Source organism: Oratosquilla oratoria, chromosome 31, assembly GCF_046742065.1.
Source record: "Oratosquilla oratoria isolate Oo_2021 chromosome 31, ASM4674206v1, whole genome shotgun sequence".
NCBI classification, from domain to species: domain Eukaryota; kingdom Metazoa; phylum Arthropoda; class Malacostraca; order Stomatopoda; family Squillidae; genus Oratosquilla; species Oratosquilla oratoria.
In genome coordinates, this window is record NC_134807.1 from 44,795,835 (window position 1) to 44,818,334 (window position 22,500).

General features: G+C 36.3%; 3 protein-coding genes across 3 annotated transcripts in view; 1 reads left to right on the top strand and 2 right to left on the bottom strand.

The window, feature by feature from the left end:
- Nucleotides 1-13,813, bottom strand: part of LOC143041648 (uncharacterized) — a 43,477-nt gene extending 29,664 nt beyond the window's left edge. The window contains exons 1-3 of the mRNA XM_076213657.1: nucleotides 13,801-13,813; nucleotides 13,490-13,632; nucleotides 12,228-12,460 (exon numbers count right to left, since the gene is read on the bottom strand). Of these exons, the coding sequence (XP_076069772.1) occupies nucleotides 12,228-12,460; nucleotides 13,490-13,632; nucleotides 13,801-13,813 (389 nt within the window). The remainder of the gene's footprint in view (nucleotides 1-12,227; nucleotides 12,461-13,489; nucleotides 13,633-13,800) is intronic.
- A 4,149-nt stretch (nucleotides 13,814-17,962) lies between these two features.
- On the bottom strand, nucleotides 17,963-18,766 carry LOC143041649 (zinc finger BED domain-containing protein 5-like). The gene has a single exon (XM_076213658.1). The coding sequence runs from the start codon at nucleotides 18,764-18,766 to the stop codon at nucleotides 17,963-17,965; it is 804 nt and encodes a 267-aa protein (XP_076069773.1).
- Nucleotides 18,767-21,801: 3,035 nt separating this feature from the next.
- The window catches only part of LOC143041650 (zinc finger BED domain-containing protein 5-like), a 1,654-nt gene continuing 955 nt past the window's right edge, over nucleotides 21,802-22,500 (top strand). The window contains exons 1-2 of the mRNA XM_076213659.1: nucleotides 21,802-21,943; nucleotides 22,056-22,500. The exon at nucleotides 22,056-22,500 is cut by the window's right edge and continues 272 nt beyond it. Coding sequence (XP_076069774.1) covers nucleotides 21,802-21,943; nucleotides 22,056-22,500 — 587 coding nt within the window. The remainder of the gene's footprint in view (nucleotides 21,944-22,055) is intronic.

Sequence of the window (22,500 nt, forward strand, 5' to 3'; positions counted from 1 at the left end):
AATGATACCTTTAACTTGTACTAATGACGACAAGTTTAGAATATAATAGTAACGATAAGTTCAGAATATACTAATTATGAAAATTTTAGAAAGTACTATTAATGATAGTATTGATGATACTATTGATGATACCTTGAATGAGTATTAATAATGACAAGTTTAGAATACACTAATAATGACAAGTTTATAAAATATTATTAACTATAACATAAATGCGTAATGACAAGTTTATTGGTTACTATTAATAATGATTTTAATGCGCACCAATAATGAAAATTTAAGAATATACTAGCATTGATAAGTTTATAAAGTTAATGATAACTTTAATGTAACTTTTCAATATTTAATAATGACTAGTTTAAAATACACTCATAACACTTTTATATTAAACGGAAAACAAAATTAGAATAAGCTAATAATGACATATTTTGAATATACTAAAAATGACATGTTTAGAATATACTAATAATGACAAAATTAGAATATACTAATCATGAAAAATCTAGAATATACCAATAATGACAAGTTTAGAATATACTAAAAATTACAATTTTGAAGGTACTTTTAATGAAAACTTAATGACATGTTTGGAATATACTTATAAGACGAATATAGAATATACTAATAATGACAAGTGTAGAAGATACTATTAATGAGAATTTTAATGTGTACTAATAATGTCGTTAGTAGAACATGTTGAAGTTATCAACATGTCATTGTTAGTGCCTTCTAAACTTATTATTGTTATCATTATTAGTACACATTACCGTTATCATTAATAATACCTTCTACACTTGTAATTATTAGTATATTCTAAATTCGTCATTTTAGTATATTCCAAACATGTCATTATTAGTACGCAATTAAGTTTTCATTAATAGTACCTTCAAAATTGTCATTTTAGTATATTTTAAACTTGTCGTTATTAATATATTCTATTTTTCATTATTAGTATATTCTAATTTTATTAGTAGTACTATATTCTAAACATGCCATTATTAGCAAATTCTAAATTTGTCATTATTAGCTTCTTCTAATTTTGTAATTTTAGTAAATGTTAAACTTGTCATTATCAGCTTACTATAAAGTTGTAATTATGAGTATATTCTAAACTTGATATTTAATAGAACCTTCTAAAATTGTCATTATCAAAACATATTAAAGCTATTATAAATATAATTTTCTAAAATATTGATTATTGGTACACATTGTATATATCATTAATAGTACTATCGACAATATTTATTATAAATATATTCTAAACTTCTCCTATTCAAGTTATCAGACTGAACATGTTATTCTTAGTATATTCTAAACGTGTTACTATTAGTACATATTTAAGTTATCATTAAAAGTATATTCCAAACATGTCATTACTAGTATTTTGTAAAATTTTCACTATTAGTACTCATTAAAGTATTTATTATTATACATTAAAATTTACTAATAGTACCTGCTAAACGCTATACGTTTTTTTTCTAAATTTCCCATTTTATTATAAATTAAATTTGTCATTAACATGTAAAATTGTCATATTCTAAACTTTTCATTATCATTTCACATAGATTTTATCTTTAATAGTGCTTATCAAACTTGTCATTATTTTTATATTATTTTTATATACTAAACTTATCACTATTAATAAACATTAAAGTTATCCTTAATGGTACCTTCTAAACTTGGCATTATTAGTATATTCTAAGCTTGTTGTTATTAGTACAAGTTATGGTTATCAATTATAGTACCTTCTAAACTTACCCTTATTAGTATATAGTACTTTGTTTATATCATTACACATTAAAGTTATCATTGATAGTACCTTCTAAAAGTTGTCATTAAGGTACCTTCTGAACTTATATTTACTTGTATATTACAAAAATGCTATTTTTAGTGTATTAACTCTAACTTTAATGAGTCTTAATAATGACAAAATTAGAATATACTAATAATGGCATGTATGGAAGATAAAACGAATGAAAACTTTAATATGTACAGATTTAGAATAACTAATGTGTATTAATAATCACATATGTTTAGAAGGTTACATTAATGATAACGTTAATGTGTAGTAATAATGACATGTTTGAAATATATCAATAATGCAAGGTTTAGAAAATAATAATAATAATGATAACTATAATACTATAACTATAATACTATAAAACTATAATAATAATTAGTTTTGAATATACTAACAATGACATGTTTAGAAGACACTACTAATGATAACTCTAATATGTACTAATATATACTAATAATGACAAGTTTAGAATAATGATAAACTCGGAATATATTATTATTACCAAGTTTAGAATATACTAATAATGATAAGGAAATAAGGTCTTAGTAATGATAAATTTAATGTACAGTATACTGAGAAAGTTTAGTATTTACTAATAATAAAGTTTCGAATTTACGAAACCACTTAAGAAAGTATTGTTAGTGATAACTAATGTGTACTAATAATGAGGGTTTAGAACATAAAATTGGCAAGCTTTAATAGGTACTAATAATGTCAAGTATACCAATAATGACAAATTCAGAATATACTAGGATAGACAAGTTTAGAAAATACTGTTAAAGATAAATTTAATGTGTAGATTATACAAGTGTGGATTATACTAATAACGATAAGTTTACAAGGTTCTATTAATGTATATTTTGTACTAATAAAGACAAGTTTAGCACATAAGTTTACAAGGTTTAATGATAACAAGGTTTACAAGGTTTAATGATAACAAGGTTTACAAGGTTTAATGATAAGTTTAATGTGTATTAATAAAGACAAGTTTAGAATATAATAATGACGATTTTAGAATATAATAATAATGGTAAGTTTAGAATATACCAATAATAATAAGTTTAGAATATACTAATAATGAAAGTTGAATATCCGAAAAATGACAAAATTATAATGACAATCGATTATTGACAATTGATTAGGCACTATTGATTATAACTTTAATGTGTACTAATGATCACAGGTTTACAATATTTTAATAATGACATTAATGATAACGTTAATGTGTAGTAATAATAACACGTTTGAAATATATTAGTAATGCAAGGTTTAGAAAATACTAATAATAGCATAGTAGAAGTTGCTATTAAAGATAACTGTAATACGTACTCATAATAAGTTTTGAATAATTAGTTTTGAATATGACAATGACATGTTTAGAAGACACTACTAATGATAGCTTTAATATGTACTACTACTCAAAAGTTTAGAATATACTAATAATGACAAGTTTAGGATAATGATAAACTCGGAATATATTATATTACAAAGTTTAGAATATACAAGGTCCTAGTAATGATAACTTCAATGTATACTAATAAAATTTACAATACTTTTTTGGTATTGTAAATTTTATTAGTATACATTGAAGTTATAATAATATACTAATAGTGATGTTTCGAATTTACGAACAATGACAACTTAAGAAAGTATTGTCAGTGATAACTAATGTGTACTAATAATGAGGGTTTAGAATAAGCTTTAATGGGTACTAATAATGACAAGTGTTGAATATACCAATAATGACAAATTTAGAATATGCTAATAATGTCAGGTTTAGAATATACTTGTGATGACAAGTTTAGAATACACCAATGATAACAAATTTAGTAGGTATTATTAATGAAAAGTTTAGTATGTACCATTAATAACGAGCTCAGAATATACTAAGAGTCACAAGTTTAGAATAATGACATAATTAGAGTATACTAATGATAAGCTTAAAAGATAATATTTATGATAACTTTAATGTGTAAAAGTTTAGAATATATTGATAATGGCAAGTTTAGAAATTACTATAAATGACAACTTTAGAAGGTTCTATATATGATAACTATAATTTGTACTAATAATGACAAGTTTAGAACGTACTAATAATGACAAGTTTAGAACGTACTAATAATGACAAACTTAGAATGTATTATAAATAAAAACTTTAATATCTTCTAATAATTAATGTTTGGTATATACGAATAATGACAAGTTTAAAGGCACTATTAATGAAACCTTTAATATGTACTAATTATCACATGTTTACAAAATTGTAGTAATTTAAAGTTTAAAAGGTTATATTAATGATAATGTTAATGTGTAGCAATAATGACACGTTTGAATTATATTAATAATGCAAAGTTTAGTAAATACTAATAATAGCATGATTAGAAGTTGCTATTAATGATAACTATAATACGTACTAATAATGATTAGTTTAAAAAAAGCTAACAATGTCATGTTAAGGAGCCAGTAATAATGATAACTTTAACATGTACTAATACTCACAATTTTAGAATATACTAATAATGACAAGTTTTAAATAATTATAAACTTTGGAATATATTAGTATTGCCAAGTTTAGAATATACTAATAATGATAAGCTTACAAGGTCCTAATAATGATAACTTTAATGTGTAGTAATAAGGACAAGTTTAGAATAATAAAGATATGTTAGTATTTACTAATACTGATATGTTTCGAATATACGAACAATGACAATTTTAAAAAAGTATTGTTAATGATAATTTTAATGTGTACTAATAATGATGGTTTAGAACATACAAATATTGACAAGCTTTAATGTGTACTAATGACAAGTGTAGAATATACTAATAATGACAAATTTAGAGTATGCTAATAATGTTAGAATATATATATATAACAAGTATATATAATAAGTACAGAATAATGATAAACTTTGGAATACCAAAGAAAATATGTTTAGTATTTACTAATACTAATATGTTTCGAATATATGAATAATGGCAACTTTAGAAAATATTGTTAATAATAAATTTAGAACACAAATATTGACAAGTTTTAATGTGTACTAATAATGACAAGTGTAGAATATACTAATAATGACAAATTTAGAATATGCTTATCATGTCAGGTATATACTTGTAATGGCAAGTTTAGATTTACAAAGTTAGAAGGTATTGTTAATGATAAATTTAATGTGTACTAATAATAGCGATTATCGGCTGAAAGAAACCTGCACAGCGAAGCTATAGCGATAATCCCATACCACACTCCTGGTCATATGGCCATTTCCCGAAGGTTGAGTGTGGTTTGAATTTTCCGCCAAAATCATCGGAAATTTAAAATTCCCGGCTCTGTGCAGGCATGCGCATTGTCGACCCCACCTCCCCCTCCCTATCCCCTCCCTTCTTACCCGGCTAGCTCGAGCCGGACGTCGCGTCACTTAGATCGCGGAAACGGAACCGAGTGGTTAACTCGCTGCCCACATGGGAGCAGGCGGTCCCGTTTCCTGCTGGTTAATCGTCTGTTAGTTTTATCGCTTTCCGCTTGGCTGCTGGTTTGTCTCATTCTTCGACTTTGATTTTATACGAGCACAATCCGTCCCCGTCTTCGAGCCGTCCCTGGTAAACAACCCGGGTCCTCTCGGAGGACAGGGGACGTGTCTTATGGTACGGAGTGTGGCGCCCCCCAGGGTCATCAGGCCTCTCGGCAGCGCCATACCTCTGACCATCATCTGTCGTCTATTGCCTCACGGTTTGTATCAGGACCTAGGCGTAGACTTTGACCATATACGATCGCAATCCGTCCCCGTCTTCAGGCCGTCCGTGGTAAGAACCCGGGCCTCTCGGAAGACAGGGGGACGTGTCTTATGGTACGGAGGGTGGCGCCCCCCAGGGTCATCAGGCCTCTCGGCAGCGCCATACCTCCGACCATCATCGGTCCTCTATTGCCTCACGGTTTGTTTCAGGCCCTAGGCGTAGACTTTGACCATATACGATCGCAATACGTCCCCGTCTCCAGGCCGTCCGTGGTAAGAACCCGGGCCTCTTTGAAGACGGGGGGGACGTGTCTTATGGTACGGAGTGTGGCGCCCCCCAGGGTCATCAGGCCTCTCGGCAGCGCCATACCTCTGACCATCATCGGTCCTCTATTGCCTCACGGTTTGTATCAGGCCCTAGGCGTAGACTTTGACCATATACGATCGCAATACGTCCCCGTCTCCAGGCCGTCCGTGGTAAGAACCCGGGCCTCTTTGAAGACAGGGGGACGTGTCTTATGGTACGGAGTGTGGCGCCCCCCAGGGTCATCAGGCCTCTCGGCAGCCCCAAACCTCCGGTCATCAATGGTCCTCTAACAGCCTCATAGCTTGCTTCGTCAGGCCCTAGGCGTAGACTTTGTCCTTATACGATCGTAATCCGTTCCCCATACGTCTTCGGGTCGTCCGCGGTAAGAACCCGGGCCTCTCGGAAGAGAGGGGGACGTGTCCTATGGTACGGAGGGGGTGCCCCCGAGGGTCATCAGGCCTCGGCAGCCCCATACCTTCGACCAATAATGGTCCTTTAACGCCTTAATGGCTCCCTTTGTGAGGCCCTAGGCGTAGACTTTGACCTTTTCCACTCGTAATCCGTTCCCCATACGTCTTCGAGTCGTACGTGGTAGGAATCCGGGCCTCTCGGAGGACAAGGGGACGTGTCCTATGATACGGAGGGTGACGCCCCGAGGGTCATCAGGCCTCGGCAGCCCCATACCTTCGACCAATAATGGTCCTTTAACGCCTTATAACTTTCTTTGTCAGGCCCTAGGCGTAGACTTTGACCTTTTCCACTCGTACTCCGTTCCCCATACGTCCTCAAGTCGTCCGTGGTAAGAACCCGGGCCTCTTGGAGGACAAGGGGACGTGTCTTATGATACGGAGGGTGGCTCCCCGAGGATCATCAGGCCTCGGCAGCCCCATACCTCCGAGCTTCAATGGTCTTCTAACGCCTCACGGCACCACCCTCCTTCCAGGTTTCTTAAAAAAAAAAAAAAAAAAAAAAAAAAAAAAAATCACCACCCAGCCCTTCTCATGAGCCACAGCCAACCTCTTATCAACTTCACTTGGCTTGAGTTTAAAGATGACTTACCTGATGTTCCACCCCCAAGTAAAACACAAAAGAACTTTAGACTTAGGGAGTCTAGTGTTAGTTAAAATGAGTATAAATTAGTTCAAAGAAACTACAATCGTTTAGTGTAATGAGAAGAGGAAAATCAGTTTTAAATAGTACAGTTTAAGTTGGCGCAAAGTGCTAGGTATTACATAAATAAAATGCCTTGACCTTGGAAAAAAAAAAAAAAACACAGGTCGAAATGGACATGACTTCTCCTATTCAACTTAAGCTAATCTATAGTCATGATGGTCAAGAACTTTACCATGTTGAAATTAATTTCAACGCTCACTGTGACTCAGGTCGAAATGACCATGACTTTTCCTATTCAACTTGAGCTAATCTACAGTCATGATGGTCGAGAATTTTACCATGTTAAAATTAATTTCGACGCTCACCGTGACTCAGGTGGAAATGGACATGACTTTTCCTATTTAACTTGAGCTAATCTACAGTCATGATGGTCGAGAATTTTACCATGTTAAAATTGATTTCGACGCTCACTGTGACTTAGGTCGAAATGACCATGACTTTTCCTATTAAACTTAAGCTAATCTGTAGTCATGATGGTCAAGAATTTTACCATGTTAAACTAATTCAACGCCCACTGTGACTCAGGTCGACATGAACATGACTTTTCCTATTCAACTTAATTTAATCTACAGTCATGATGGTCGAGAATTTTACCATGTTAAAATTAATTTCGACGCTCACTGTGACTTAGGTCGAAATGACCATGACTTTTCCTATTCAACTTAAGCTAATCTGTAGTCATGATGGTCAAGAATTTTACCATGTTAAACTAATTCAACGCCCACTGTGACTCAGGTCAACATGAACATGACTTTTCCTATTCAACTTAATTTAATCTACAGTCATGATGGTCGAGAATTTTACCATGTTAAAATCAATTTCGACGCTCACTGTGACTTAGGTCGAAATGAACATGACTTTTCCTATTCAACTTAATTTAATCTACAGTCATGATGGTCCAGAATTTTACCATGTCAAAATTTATTTCAACGCTCACTGTGACTCAGTGATGTCACGGTATGATAAGATGACGTCATTGTGATAAATTGACGTCACCATGTAGTCCTATGACGTCAATTTGTGTCCCTGTGACGTCACGAGACGATCCTATGGCGCCATGATCAATCCGGTGACGTCACAGTATAATCACATGATGTCACTAGGTATTAAACATATAGAAGTCCGCTTGTGGGGGATGGGACGTCACAAATTGCCATAGCACACTATTGGATGAAGACGCTCGCCACGGGCTTCGAGAACTTCCCGCGGGAAGACTTGGGGTGAGTTGGATACATACCGAGGGTCCAGGCCCGTCTTCGTGGGAGACGCTCAGGGAACGTCTTCACCCAGGACGAAGCCTCTTGACTAACGCCCACGGACGAGGTCGCTCGGAAACGAACTTGGCCTCGCATACTCCCTTTCGGTTTCTCGCTTACCCCGAGGATCTTCACGAAACTAGTGAGAGTGGTAGGCGTACGTTGGACGGAAGCAAGCGTCTCCACACTCATGTTCCTAGACGGCTAGTTGATGCATTTGCCCACCGGGGAGGGTGCATCGGCCGACATCTCAGTGGCTCTGAGTGTGTTGGCGGACGTGGAGTTCGGGGTGGACTGGGACGGGTCTGCCCTTGCTCCCACCCAGAGACTTTATTGGCTCGGGATTGAGTGGGACACAGTCAGCGTCCTTCGGGTGCTCCCCTGCGCCAAAAGAGCGTGCTTCTCTCACACGTCCTCCCTCCTTCGGTGGCGGGGGGGGGGGGGGGGCTCAACTTCGCGACCCCGGCCCTTCCACTGAGCCGCTTGGGGCGCCGACGGCTGGTACGGGAGGTCGACAGGAGCATACTGCTTCTCCCGCGTGACCTGCCCGGGCCGATACCCTCAGCACTCCACAGGTTGTTGCGTCCCTGGCTTCGGTCGGGGGCCCTACGCCGGTCGCTGGAGTTTCTCCGCACCCACTCTGTGGAGCGGGTGCGGGACCTAGGGACTGGACATCGACGACTCCCTTGGGGACACGGTGTCTCTACCACTCGGTCGCCCCTGTCCCATGTGTCGCCATGGAAACGGCTCCACCCCTCTTATCTCAAAAAAGTGGAGGGGGCAAAGGGCGACCGAGGAGTGGGGAGGGGCCAGGAACCGTTGAACAGGATACAAATTTCGTATAATTTACGCATTGTGTGAACAGTGCAATGTTGTGCATGTCACATTCTTCGGCGTGGGTACTTGACGTTTCTGTCTCCCCTCTACTGAGTGATAAAATGAATAAGTCTCCCATAGGAAAGACACACGTAATAACGGTTTGATTCAGGCTTCACCTCTCCTCCCACCTGTCCTCGTCTCATGCATAGCTTCGCTGTGCAGGTTTCTTTCAGCCGATAATAATTCTTTGTCGCGGCTCGTGCCGCTTAAATTCTTCTTATCGGCTTAAGAAACCTGCACAGATTTAGGGTCCCTCCCTCCTCCCACAGGCGAAGCCTTCATTTCTCATTGAAGTGACGCGACGTCCGGCTCGAGCTAGCCGGGTAAGAAGGGAGGGGATAGGGAGGGGGAGGTGGGGTCGACAATGCGCATGCCTGCACAGAGCCGGGAATTTTAAATTTCCGATGATTTTGGCGGAAAATTCAAACCACACTCAACCTTCGGGAAATGGCCATATGACCAGGAGTGTGGTATGGGATTATCGCTATAGCTTCGCTGTGCAGGTTTCTTAAGCCGATAAGAAGAATTTAAGCGGCACGAGCCGCGACAAAGAAATAGTTTAGAATATACTAAGAATGACAAATTTAGAATAATGACATGTTTAGAATATAGACGATAATTATTATGATAACTTCACTGTGTACAAGTTTAGTATATATTAATCATAAGTTTAGAAATGACTAATAATGACAACTTTAGAAGGTATTATATATTATAGCTTTAATTTGTACTAATAATGACAAGTTTGATAATGACAAAGTAAAATATGATATAAATGAAAACTTCCATGTCTTCTAATGATTAATATGTTTAGTATTTACTTGTCAAGGTGCTGTTAATGATCATTTTAGTGTGTCCTAATAACAAGCTTGGAATATATGAATATTGACATCACTAAAAAATATTGATATATTTAATGTGCACTAATAATGACATTTATAATATACTATTAATAATAACTTTAACGTGTACTAATAAAGAGAAGCTTTTAATTATAACTTAAATATGTATTAATAATAACAAGTTTATAATATACAAAAATTGACAAGTGTAGAGGGTACTATTGATAATAAATTGAATGTGTACTAAAATGACAAATTTAGAAAGGTACTATTAATGATAACTTTAATGTCTAGTTACAAAGACAAGTTTATAAGTTACTATAAATGATAACTTTAATGTGTACTAATAATGACAAGTTTAAAATACAGTAATAATGACAAGTTCAGAAAGTACTATTACTGTAAACTTTAATGTAATCCAATAATGACAAATTTAGAAAACACAAATAATGAGAAAATTAAATTATACTAAAATGAGACGTTTAGAAGGTACTATTAATGATAACTTATATGGCAAATGGCAAATGATGACAAGCTTAGAATATACTAATAAAAAGTAAAAAAAAAAACTACTATTAATGTCAAGATTATGATATGCTAATAATCACAATAAAATAAATTAATGTGTACTAATGTTGAAAAGTTTAGAATATATAAAAATGGCATGTTTAGAAGAAAACTTTAGAAGATAAGTTTAGAATATACTGATAATGACAAGTTTAATATAATAATAATATTGGTGCTAATATGTGCTAATGTGGTGATAATGACAAGTTTAGAATACACTAAAATAGCATTTTTGTAATATACAAGTAAAGATAAGTTCAGAAGGTACCTTAATGACAACTTTTAGAAGGTACTATTAATGATAACTTTAATGTGTACTAATATAAACATTACAACACATTCATTAGTATTATAAAGAGAACCTTCAAAACTTGTCATTATTAGCATTTTCTAAACTTATCATTATTAGAACACCTTAAAGTTATCATTAATAGTATCTCCTAAACTTCTTATTAGTAGTATATTTTAAACTTGTTTTTATTAGAACCCATTAAAGTTATCATTTATAGTACCTTTCATATTACCTTATTTGTATATTCAAAATTTGTCATTATTAGTACAGATGAGAGCTATCATTAATAGTACCTTCTACATTGTCATTATCTGTATATTCTAAATCTTTCATTATTTGTATGTTCTTTACATTATAATTGTATAACTGTCATTGTAATTGTATAATTGTATAACTGTCATTATTATTATTCTATTATTCTATTATTTGTATATTCTAATAGTATTTTCCATTAGTATATTATAAAATCGTCTATATTAGTATATGCTTTGTCATTATTAGTACACATTAAATATATCAATAATAATACATTATAAAACCTTTTAATATCTTATAAAACATTATAAACTTTTTAAACATTAATCTTATTTTCAATAGAACCTTGTCTTTATTAGTATATTCTAAACTTGTCATTATTATTATATTCAAAACATGTTTTATTAGTATATTATAAACCTGTATTTATAAGTATATTCTAAAGGTGTCTTTATAAGTATATTCTATACTTTTCATTATTAGTATTCTTAAATTTGTCATTATTATTGTATTTCAAATTTCTTTATTAAAGTTATCATTAATAATACCTTATAAACCTTTCTTTATTAGTATATTCTAAACTTTTCATTATTAGTATATTATAAACATGTTATCATTAGTACCCTGTTAACTTATATATTTTAAACTTTTTATTAAAGTTATCGTTAATATTAGGAAATTCTATACTATTATTAGTATATGGTAACCTTGTCATTATTAGAATATTCTACACTTTTCATTCTTAGTATATATCATTGACTTTTGGGGACACTCTAGGCCAGAGGTTCTCAAAGTGGGGGTCCCGATGCCCAGAGGGGTCGCGATCGAGATCGAGATCGAGATTGAATTGCTGATTCTTCTCTGTTCTGTTAGAACAGTGGGGAAATCTAAACTAACTGATTTTGGAGCAAACTGTTCACAGTATGGTTCACATAAAGATAACAGTGCTGGTTCCGTGCTTGTGCAAGACAATGATTTAAAGATTATGCCAGTTTAATATCTGTGGGATCTGGTATTTGGTTTTTGATACTTCTGATTCCAAACAACTGTCTATGTTCCTATCTAGTTTCTTCTTCATAGTCTTTGCAGAAGTAAAGTCAATGTCTTTGCATTGTTTGTACGACACACCTTTCAAAGAAGCAGGCAGTAGCCAAAAGGATTTTGACTGTGTAACAGTCCTAGAGTCCCTTAACTTTATTGTTGGTTCCACAGAAAAAAGTAGTGCAGCGACATGTGTACAGCTTTCTCCAAGACCAGCCATACGCGTACAGTGTGCTGCCAAAATACACCCTTGTCCGCAATAAACCATGGAAGTAGTGGCTTCTCCCTCAGCCTCTAAGAATGCAATACAGTACTTAGAAAAGATAAAAACATTTAAATTTCTGTAGGGGTATTAGTTTCAGTTTCAGTGAATAATTAGGTTATTTGAAATCAGTGAAGAAATCAGATTGTTTGGCAGTTGAAATAAGAATAATTTGATTGTTAATACATCAAAATTATATTAAATCAAAATATCAATGTTCATCTAAAAATGTCAACAAATTAAAAGAACATTTATGACAACTGGATCTAATAAATACCAGACAATTATGTGTTTAAAGGCTGATTAGATTGTCATATTATTTTCTGCAAGATTAAATTTTCATACTCCAGATAAAATTGTGCTTAAAATAAATGTATACACATTGTTAAATCTTAAACCTTTTTATATCTAGAAAAAATATATACAGTTTCGGTTATGTATATAGATTAAGACTGCAATATCTTAGACTTGATAATTGTTTTATATAGCTCAAGATGTGATATTTTTCATAAGTACACTAATACATTACCATGTATAATTGTATCATCTTTTTACAGAGCTTCAGTCTTGAAAATATTTCATGTAATATCTATTACTAGGCTTAATAACAATCAAATAGTTACTTTTATTGTTTAAGCCAAGTTGTTTTTATGTTAGGCACCTAGAATTACATACTGGGTCACATGCACTTATAATAATAACAGATATAAAAAAAAAAAAATTAAGGCAGTTAAAATTCAGAATTAGCCCAAATGATTAACAAGAAGATATTTTTTATCTATCTGAAATTAAATGAAAGTATTTTTACTATTTCTCTATTAAAAGTAAATTTTAACAGGTTGGCTGGTTAAATATGTTGCCTAAGCCTTCAATTAGACAATAATCCTAGCATATACATTGCCGACATTAGTCACCTGATTTGGCTTATAGATCTAATTCCTACCAGTCCTGGCTATGTAAACTGAACTTAGGCCTAACTAAAATTCTCATGAAACTTAAGAGTAATTGCCTCACCTTTGCTTTGACCAGGCATCTGTTGTTTAAAATGCATGTTGTCCTATCCCTGACCCAACCACTCACAAACTGGTTGTACGCATCAAGTGCTTTGAAGTTCTTCAAATCCTCAGATGTGTAAGGACTCGGTGAAAACACCAAATAGTTCACTGTGTCCGGGTAGGTAATTGCAGGTAGCAATGAATCATCAACAGACCACGCTGCATCATCTATTTCATACGAATGTTCCCCACAAATAAGTGCTAATTTCTTCTCATACCTCGCCCTCTCCTCCTTGTTAAGCCCACACAATATCTATCTAAAGTGTCTTTCTATTTTACTTTAGAAAAATTCCTTTTTGCCATGACTGAGATGTATTTGTAATCAAAAAGCTTTGCCTGTAACATACATGTCTGATCTGTTTGTTTACACTCCAATATCTCCAATATGGCCGCTTATCCGGGTTAACCGTAGCTGTGCTAATTTTCGAGTGAAAGGGAAATAAAATTTTCATTATTTTCGGTTTCCAAAAGATAAAGAAACCCAAAATCGCTGGATTCAGCTGCGTGGGAGAAAAGAGCACATAAACCCACTGACTCAACGTGTATGCAGCAAATATTTTGAACAATCAGCATTTCAGAGAAATATGAAATACGAACTCCTTGGAATACCGGTGCCTACAAGTTGTATAGCATTCAGGTCATGTGCAGTTCCATTGTTACATTTACCATCAGACACAGGTCCACCAGTATTGCAAGAAAATAGACCTCCAACCAGTCGCCCAGTTCCAGATTTAAAACCTCTGCCTGATTCAAGTTTCAAGCCTTTACAGACTGATGGTGAGTAGGATACACTTATTTTGCAGTTTCCATATAACTGCTGTAATAAAAGCAGTGTTAATTGAATTATTGTGCGTGAATTAATGTGATAAATCTTAATGCAATGTGTTCATGTAACTTGTATGTTTAACGTACAAGCTCACAGAGATGAGTTCATGAAATGGTAAACAAAACACTTCTAATTATTTCAGGAAATACCCAGAGATGAGTTCATGAAATGGTAAACAAAACACTTCTAATTATTTCAGGAAATACCCAGAGATGAGTTCATGAAATGGTAAACAAAACACTTCTAATTATTTCAGGAAATACCCAGCCAAGATCACCACCACCAGGTCCACCAGAGTTGCAAGAAAATAGACCTCCGACCAGTCTCCCAGTTTCAGGTTTAGATCCTCTGCTTGATCACTTGATTGAAGCCAATAGAAGGCTTAAGCAAGTGACACAAGAAAGACCTGGTGTGTTATTACCAGTAATTCAGCTTTTGAACCAAAAAACAGAAAAAATGTCAGATATTGAGCACCTTTGTGTACTTTCTTTTAATGAGACAAGTGTTGCATCAGACTGGACATACGAAAAGGCACCGATGTAATATATGAACCTAAAAAGAGACTGCAGCTAGTGTACTACGACTTTGACACTAATATGGCTAAGGACATATTGTATGACATTATTGTTAAGGTGGAAGAAGATAGATTTTTAGTTGTTGCTATGGTATCGGATATGGGATCACCATTGATAACCATAGCTTCACAAATCCAGCTTCTAGTGACAGGGAAATTTTTGTTTTTTCTGATACTCCACATCTCATAAAACTAATTAGAAACAATCTTTTAGATTCTGGATTCAAATTGGATGGTAAAAATGGATGCAAAAATGAGATCAATTCTTGCATTCGTGAGATAATCAAAAAGAGTGTAAAACAACATTCCGACTCGGCGACAAACACATCAAAGAATGAATGTTCACTTAGCTGCACAACTGTTGTCTGAAACTACAGGTAAAACAATTAAGTATTTTGGTGAACAAGGCCTTTTAAAGAGTAATGATTGGGAAATGACTAGTAAATTCATTATGCTATCAGATCGTTGGTTTGATCTCTGTAATGCAAGGGTACGTATAGATTAAAAAAAAAAATCCTCTAGAAATGCCTATGGGTGGAATTTGGAAGAATAAAATCACATTTTGGAAGATATGATTAAAACTGCTAAAGAAATGAGAGTGGGTGGAAAAAATCACTTGTATCAATTTCAAAAAGGGTTAATCATTTCTTCAATGTCCCTCTCAGTTATACAAAATGTTGAATGGAAGATTTAATGTAAACTTTTTGCTAACATAAAGACTAAATCAAGATTGCTTAGAACACTTTTTTGACTGTCTTAGACAAGCGGTTAAAAAAAAAAGACCCACCGGAAAAAAGCCCCAACGGAAAAAAGCCCCACTTAGGAAATTCCCTGATGGACAAAAGCCCCACCTTGACAATACCTAGGCAGAAAAAAAAAAAATTCTAGAAAAAGCCCCAATTTAGGAAAACAAGATAATTTAAAAATAAAACTGTGTTTATTGCTTAAAAGATAAGTTTATAATATATGAAAAGAATACAATATATCAAATATTAATAAAACAATCAGAAATTACTTCAATTCAACACAAATAATACATGACAATAGAAAATCAATATCATAATTGAGGCTAGCTATGCAGTATAAAGTATAAAAGTATTAAGTATGAAATAATACAAAGTCGGCACCAGTTTACATGATGTTATATGAAAATTCTACAATATACTAAATATTATGAATAGCAGATTTTTAGTATAGAAAAATACAAAGTCAGCACTAAGTTATGAAATAGTACATATGAAAGTCAGCACTACTTTAGATAAATCTAAATCGAATTAAAAGCGGATGCAGTGGGCACAGCCTTTAAGAAACGCTTCAATGTCTTTCTGGCCTGCTTCGAAGTTTTTGCAGAGAGTGGAAAGCCTTTTCTGAAGGGCTTGGTCTTTTCGTAGAGCCTCGATCGCGATCCACGCGGAAGGATGGTCGTGGCCGATCATCTGTGTGAAGGCTTGATTCCACGCCTCACAATGGTTGTTCATACGATGCCCCCCAGACAAGGTTACTTCGTGTACGTTCCAAAGTTCGTGTGGAAAAAGGGGTGGCGTTCGGTGCAAAGGAAGCGGCGGTAGCACATCACCTGGGCGTTCGGCAGGCATCTGGATACGACGATATCCTCCAGACACGTAGGTCGCATCGAAATAATCTACCAGACAACTGAGTTGCACCGGAATAACAGTTCTTAAAAATTCCATCCCCTCCGAAACTGTCACATGGCAGAAAAGCCAAGGCATCTAACATAGAACAAAATAATCTTCTTTCTTCGTCTGTCTTGTACAGTGTCACAAAGCCTAATTCCTGTATCTTCCTCCAGGTGTTCTGCGTTAATTGGAAAAAACAACCGTGGCACTGAACGTGATCCCCGTATACAGTCCGGATAGCATTCACAGTCGCGAGTTCGAAATCGGTTGTGATTGTCGTAGGATCAAGGTTGAATCCTAGTGTGGCACACGGTTCAACAATGGCTTGGAACAGTTCTTCATATATGCTCTGAGTTTTGCCAGAAAGAAAGGCGTAGACACATGTTATCGCCGACTCGCCTAAAGGGCAACGAATTATATAGAGTTGATGAAAGAGTTTCGGAGCAGTCCGGAATGTGCCATCCACAAACCATTGAGTGGAACGAGCAAGATAACGCAATCCTTCTTCAGTTGCAAAGGCAATAATCCGTCTACTGCTATCAGCACCACTATCATAGAACATGAACTGCTGACCATCAAACATATTCCATGAATCGTCCAGTTTTAATCTTGCAGACAAGCGGGATCTTTCGGAAGAGCGTGGCGCTTATGGTTGCGAATCGTGCGTTTCACCGACTCTGAGTTTCTAAATCTCAGCACGCGCTGCGACAGGAAGATTAACAACATTATCGGCAATAATCTGACTTGGCTTTCCTCAGGTGGCAGAAGCGTGCTCATTCATTTGAACTCTGGCCTTCGTGGCATCTACTTTAGAAGTATTAGAATTATGACTGTTTTGTACCTTTGATTTCAATAGATATATCAAAGTCCGTGTACAGTGTTGCACTGCATTTCATAGCTTTTCTCCTTGAACACTCCCATCGTATAGACCAGGGGTTCTTAACCTTTTTTCTCCAATTCCCCACTTTTTAGTGAGCCAACAATCCATTTCCCACCACAGCATCGGTCTTTGACAAATTCGATTTTAACCCATGCAGTGTTTAGTATGAAAATATACGCTTTGCTTTTGTGCCATTTTACGGCCCTTAATTTTTGTTTGCATATGTTAGATTTTTTACTAACAGTTATCACATGGAAATAAAATACATATGAAAAGATTCGTTATGTTTTTTCTCAATTTATTTGGCCCATAAAAACATACAAAAAAATGCAACACTAGACGCACACCGGTTAATGAGACTTTTGCATATGTTTTGCCTTGACGAATGCCTCAATGTTCGGTTCCACTTTTGAAATGGCGCAGCGCAAATCAGATTCAGGGTCAATCAGGCGGTTTCGCGATTTGGTTTTGATCTCAACCATGCTCGAAAACGCCGACTCGTACAGGTACGTGGAGGGAAATGCAACCAGTAGTGTGAGCGCCGCCACAGCAACGCGAGGATACGAACCATGCATAGTGGCCTAGAATGCGTTCAGGCTTTTCTCCGCAAAAACAGCCTTTGCTGCGGAGTCATGCACCAGGTCAAGAAACTGCTCTTCGATGTCTTCTGCTTCCTTCGGGAAGTTGTCAACCATCATTGGGTTGTCACTTTTGAAGTCCGGGAAATAGTGCTGAAACTCGTCCAGCAGCCTGTTGAGGTGGATGATGACTTCGTTCTTGAGAACGTCGCTGACGCCACTAGCAGTCTCGCTGATTCGCCACAACTCAAGTTTTGAGACGAAGGCGTTCACTTTGTCTCGATGCCCGATTATATCGGAGTCCACGCCCTGTAGCTTGCGGTTAAGCTCATTCAGGTGACTGAACATGTCCGCGAGAAATGCCAGCCTGCACTGGAATGCCTCATCGGAAACAGCAGCTTTCAGATCTCCTTTGTTCCTTTCTTCCAAAAATTGTGTAACTTCGACAAGCTGCATGACGTCAGCGGCTTGGGTTGTTGTTTCCAGTAGGCGGCAAAACAGCAAGTCCTCTTCAATGCTTTGGTCGTGGACGTATCGAACGAAGACAATTAGTTGAGACAAATTTGCCACATCCACGGACTCATCCAGCTGAATTGCAAAGACGGGAGACGCTTTGACCTTTGCCAAGAGCTGCGACTTGGTCTTGCACGACATGTCGAATATGCGGGACTTGACAGTGTCGTTGGACAGAGAAACTCGCTTCATCTTCGACACCGCAGATTCGCCAAGCAAAATGCCAGCGCACGACACAAGGCACGGCTTTATGAGCGTCTCTCTGATGCTATGTGGCTTCTTCGCCTTCACCATCAGCAGAGAAACAGCATACGATGCGTGTACTATCGCTTTCGACTCAGTTTGAAATTTTCCGCCCTGGTCCATCCTCATTTTCTTCAAGTAGTTTGCCTTCAATTAAAAAAACTGCCTCTCCGTGCTTCTTCAGTTGATGGGGTTTCATCGAATCATTGCTGGGCGTTTTGTGGCAAATGACGCACTGTGGCAGCTGCTCATTACGCCCCTCCAAAAACGTGAGGCCGTAGACCAGGTACTTGTCGTCGTACTTTCTTTTCGGCATCTCGATCTTTGGGATATGTATCAGTGGGATAAGGAAAAAAATATATAATAATAAGGTACCTGAAGAGAAATAAAATGAAAAGAAAGAAGTGACAATCATACAAGAGAGAGAGAAAAAAAAAACGAACAACAGAAGTGGCATTGTGTTGTTCGGTCAGTCAATACCCATCACCTACACCACAGGTTAACTGTCCTTACTGTAACACACCTAGAAACATTTTTTAGTTATATAAAAGAAGTAGATCTAATGTTGCAAGACAAAGATGTCAAAATATAAGAGCTTAAGTTAAAAAAAAAATTAAAGAAAACGGTTTGGACTTTGGAGAAATGATTTACTAAGTTAAAAAAAAAATCAAGAAATTATAGGTACAGTGCATTTTTATAAGTAGTTAGGTGTAAATCATGAGCATGCAGCTGGTTGCATGTTGCATTGTGGGCTCAACACTTCATTTCTCGGTCTTCCAACCAGCAGGAACCGGTAGTGTCGTTGTCTTGAATTTTGATGAGTAGAGTCATGGTGTTTAAAGCGATTTTTTTTTTAGTTTGAACCCTCCACACACTGAGTCATATACAACTTTTTGCTCTTACATATTTGTCTCTAAGACACGGCCATCATAGTCATAGTCATAGTGTATTACATGAATTCTGTGGATCGGTTTTTCATTCATGCATCACAGAATAACACACACACACACACACACACACACACACACACACACACACACACACACACACACACACACACACACACACACACACACACACACACACACACACACACACTAAATAAAATAACCATAAGAATATATACACGTATGAGTAATTACTTAATAATGGGAGCTCTGTTACCCACCTGTTACACCAAGGAGAGACGCGACAGGAGTGAGTTTGCGGGGAGCCGCTGTTGACAGTTCTAACCCAACAGTGTTGTTACTTTTACCCAAACATGACTTACAATACCTCATATATTGGTTGTTTTTGTTATTAAAACAGTCTGTAAATGGTTGTGGTTTGTAAAGTAAGTCAACATTTGGATGTAATGTATTAAATTTTGAAGCACTATCGATTATTTGTGGGTGGAAAAAAATCACCAGAAACAAACAAAAAGAAACAAAAACACATCGATTAAAAAAAAAATTGTTCTTCTGTCCGACCGGTCATTCCCCACTTGGCAACTCCGCCATTCCCCACCAGTGGGGAATTCCCCACAGGTTAAGAACCACTGGTATAGACGTTTTGTTCACACTCTTCTTCGTGTACATATAACCATCGCAACAAAGTTTCTGTCTACCTTTATTGTTTTTTATCATTTCCATGTTGAAATATATATATATCCACACAGATGAGTGCACACTAATTATATGAATGATACTGTGATGAATGTGGGACTTGTATACCCACACCATTAGGGAAGCCTACTTCACACCTTTAATGCAATTAAGCACCTCAACCTCACGGAATGTGAAACCAACTCACCGGGCCCTTTGAACTGTGTTTTATTTAGAACTAGTATTACTGTTATTAATAATAAGTATTATTATTTATAAATTGGGGCTTTTTTTCTGGTAGGGCTTCTTTCCGCTCAGGGATCTTCCTATGTGGGGATTTTTCCCGTGGGGATTTTTTCCGCTGGGGCCTTTTTCCGGGATTCAAGGTGGGTGAAGCCATTGTTCTAGGTTTTAGAGGTGTTGTTGGTCCTGGATCCATCAGCAAGGGTGGTAGCATGGACATTCCAAATTGATGCAGGGTACATAGGTGGAATTGGGCGGAGGCGGAGTGCTGGAACAGAGCCATCAGCATCAGCAGGAGGAGGTTGAGTCGGTCTTGATTTCTATACATCGTACATATACATTCCCCCCCCCCATTTGTATGACGACTAGTGGTACTTTATGCAGTTTATTGTTAGGGGAGGATTGTGATTTTTATGGTCATACTCGTTATTTTTATATCACGTGCGAGTTTTTGCACGTGTTATATTTTTTATAACAACAATTATAATAGTAATTGATAATTATAGTGTTGGCAGAACAATGAAAGAGATGATAGTGGTGTATCTGTGTTTTATTGTATGTATTTCAGTTCAGGTGGGGGTCCATTGACTTTTGGGGACACTCTAGGCCAGAGGTCCTCCTACTACCCATCCTAACGCGTCTATAACTCGCCGCAGCAAGAAATGGCCGTTAAGGCGGAGCCACCACCCAATGTTGCCACATCTCCTTCTTACTGTTCTTTCACTTCTATGCGACCCCAAAAATTCCTCCACTGACGGTGTGGTGCAGGAAACGGTAACCTCGCGCTCCCTCGCTCATATGCCAAGCTTACGACTGGGAGAAACGAAAACTTCGGAAATACACCAATTTTGTATAGAAACACAAGGAGAGAAAGAAAGACAGAGGTACGGTGATAATGGCAACACTGGGGATTTCATAAATCACGCCCCAAAGGCCATTTTTCGATGCTTTAAGCATAGTGCTTGTCATAGTGGTCGATGTGCCCGATGTTCAATAATACATCATAAAACCACGTTATGTATGCATGCTTTCTTTGCTGTATTAAGTACGCCTCACTAATAATCTTGCAATGTTGATAATAGTTACCGCTTTGTAATGTGCGTCCTCACTTCAGAAAGTTTTATTTCAGAATTATTCGTGTAGTTACAGGTGGCATGTGCACTCGGTAAAGGGGTGTATTTTGTGAGAAGGCCGTCAGTATCGTTTCGAAAGGTTCGTGTCACTCTACTCTCGTGACATCGTTACTCTTTAGCCTACGCCATGGAACGGTGGCTAATTCGTAGATCTACAAGCAAGGACACATCAACAGATATCACTGAAGCATCTGATGATGTTAATTCCGAGCAACCAAGCACGTCAAGTGGGAATAAAGGCCATGACGGTCATAACGCAAAAACATACAGTGTGATCGACCATCCAAGCGTCGAAAATACCAGGAAGAATTCATACAGTATGGATTTACTTGCTGTACAGTTAATGATATTCATTATCCTCAGTGTGTTCTGTGTTTTGAGGTTCTTGCACACGAAAGCCTGAAACCAGCAAAAATGGAAAAACACTTGCAAACCAAACATCCAGATTATGCTCAAAAGACAAAAGACTTTTTCCAACGAAAGGAAAAAGATCTACAAGGACAAAAGCAGGTGATAACACAGAGAACTACAACTCCTGCCAAAGCTCAACATATGCGGTTGCATACCTATTTGCACAGAGGAAAGAGGCACACACAATTGGTGAAGACCTCATAAAGCCTGCTGCAGTGGCAATGTGTCGAGCTATGCACGGAGAAAAAGTGGCCGGTGACCTTGATACCATCCCACTGTCAAACGACACCGTAAGGCGGCGTATTCATGACATTGCAGATGATATTCGGTGTCAACTGATTGAAAGAGTGAAGAATGTGAGGTATGCTTTGCAGATTGATGAGTCGACTGACATCTCAAATTCTGCTCAGTTACT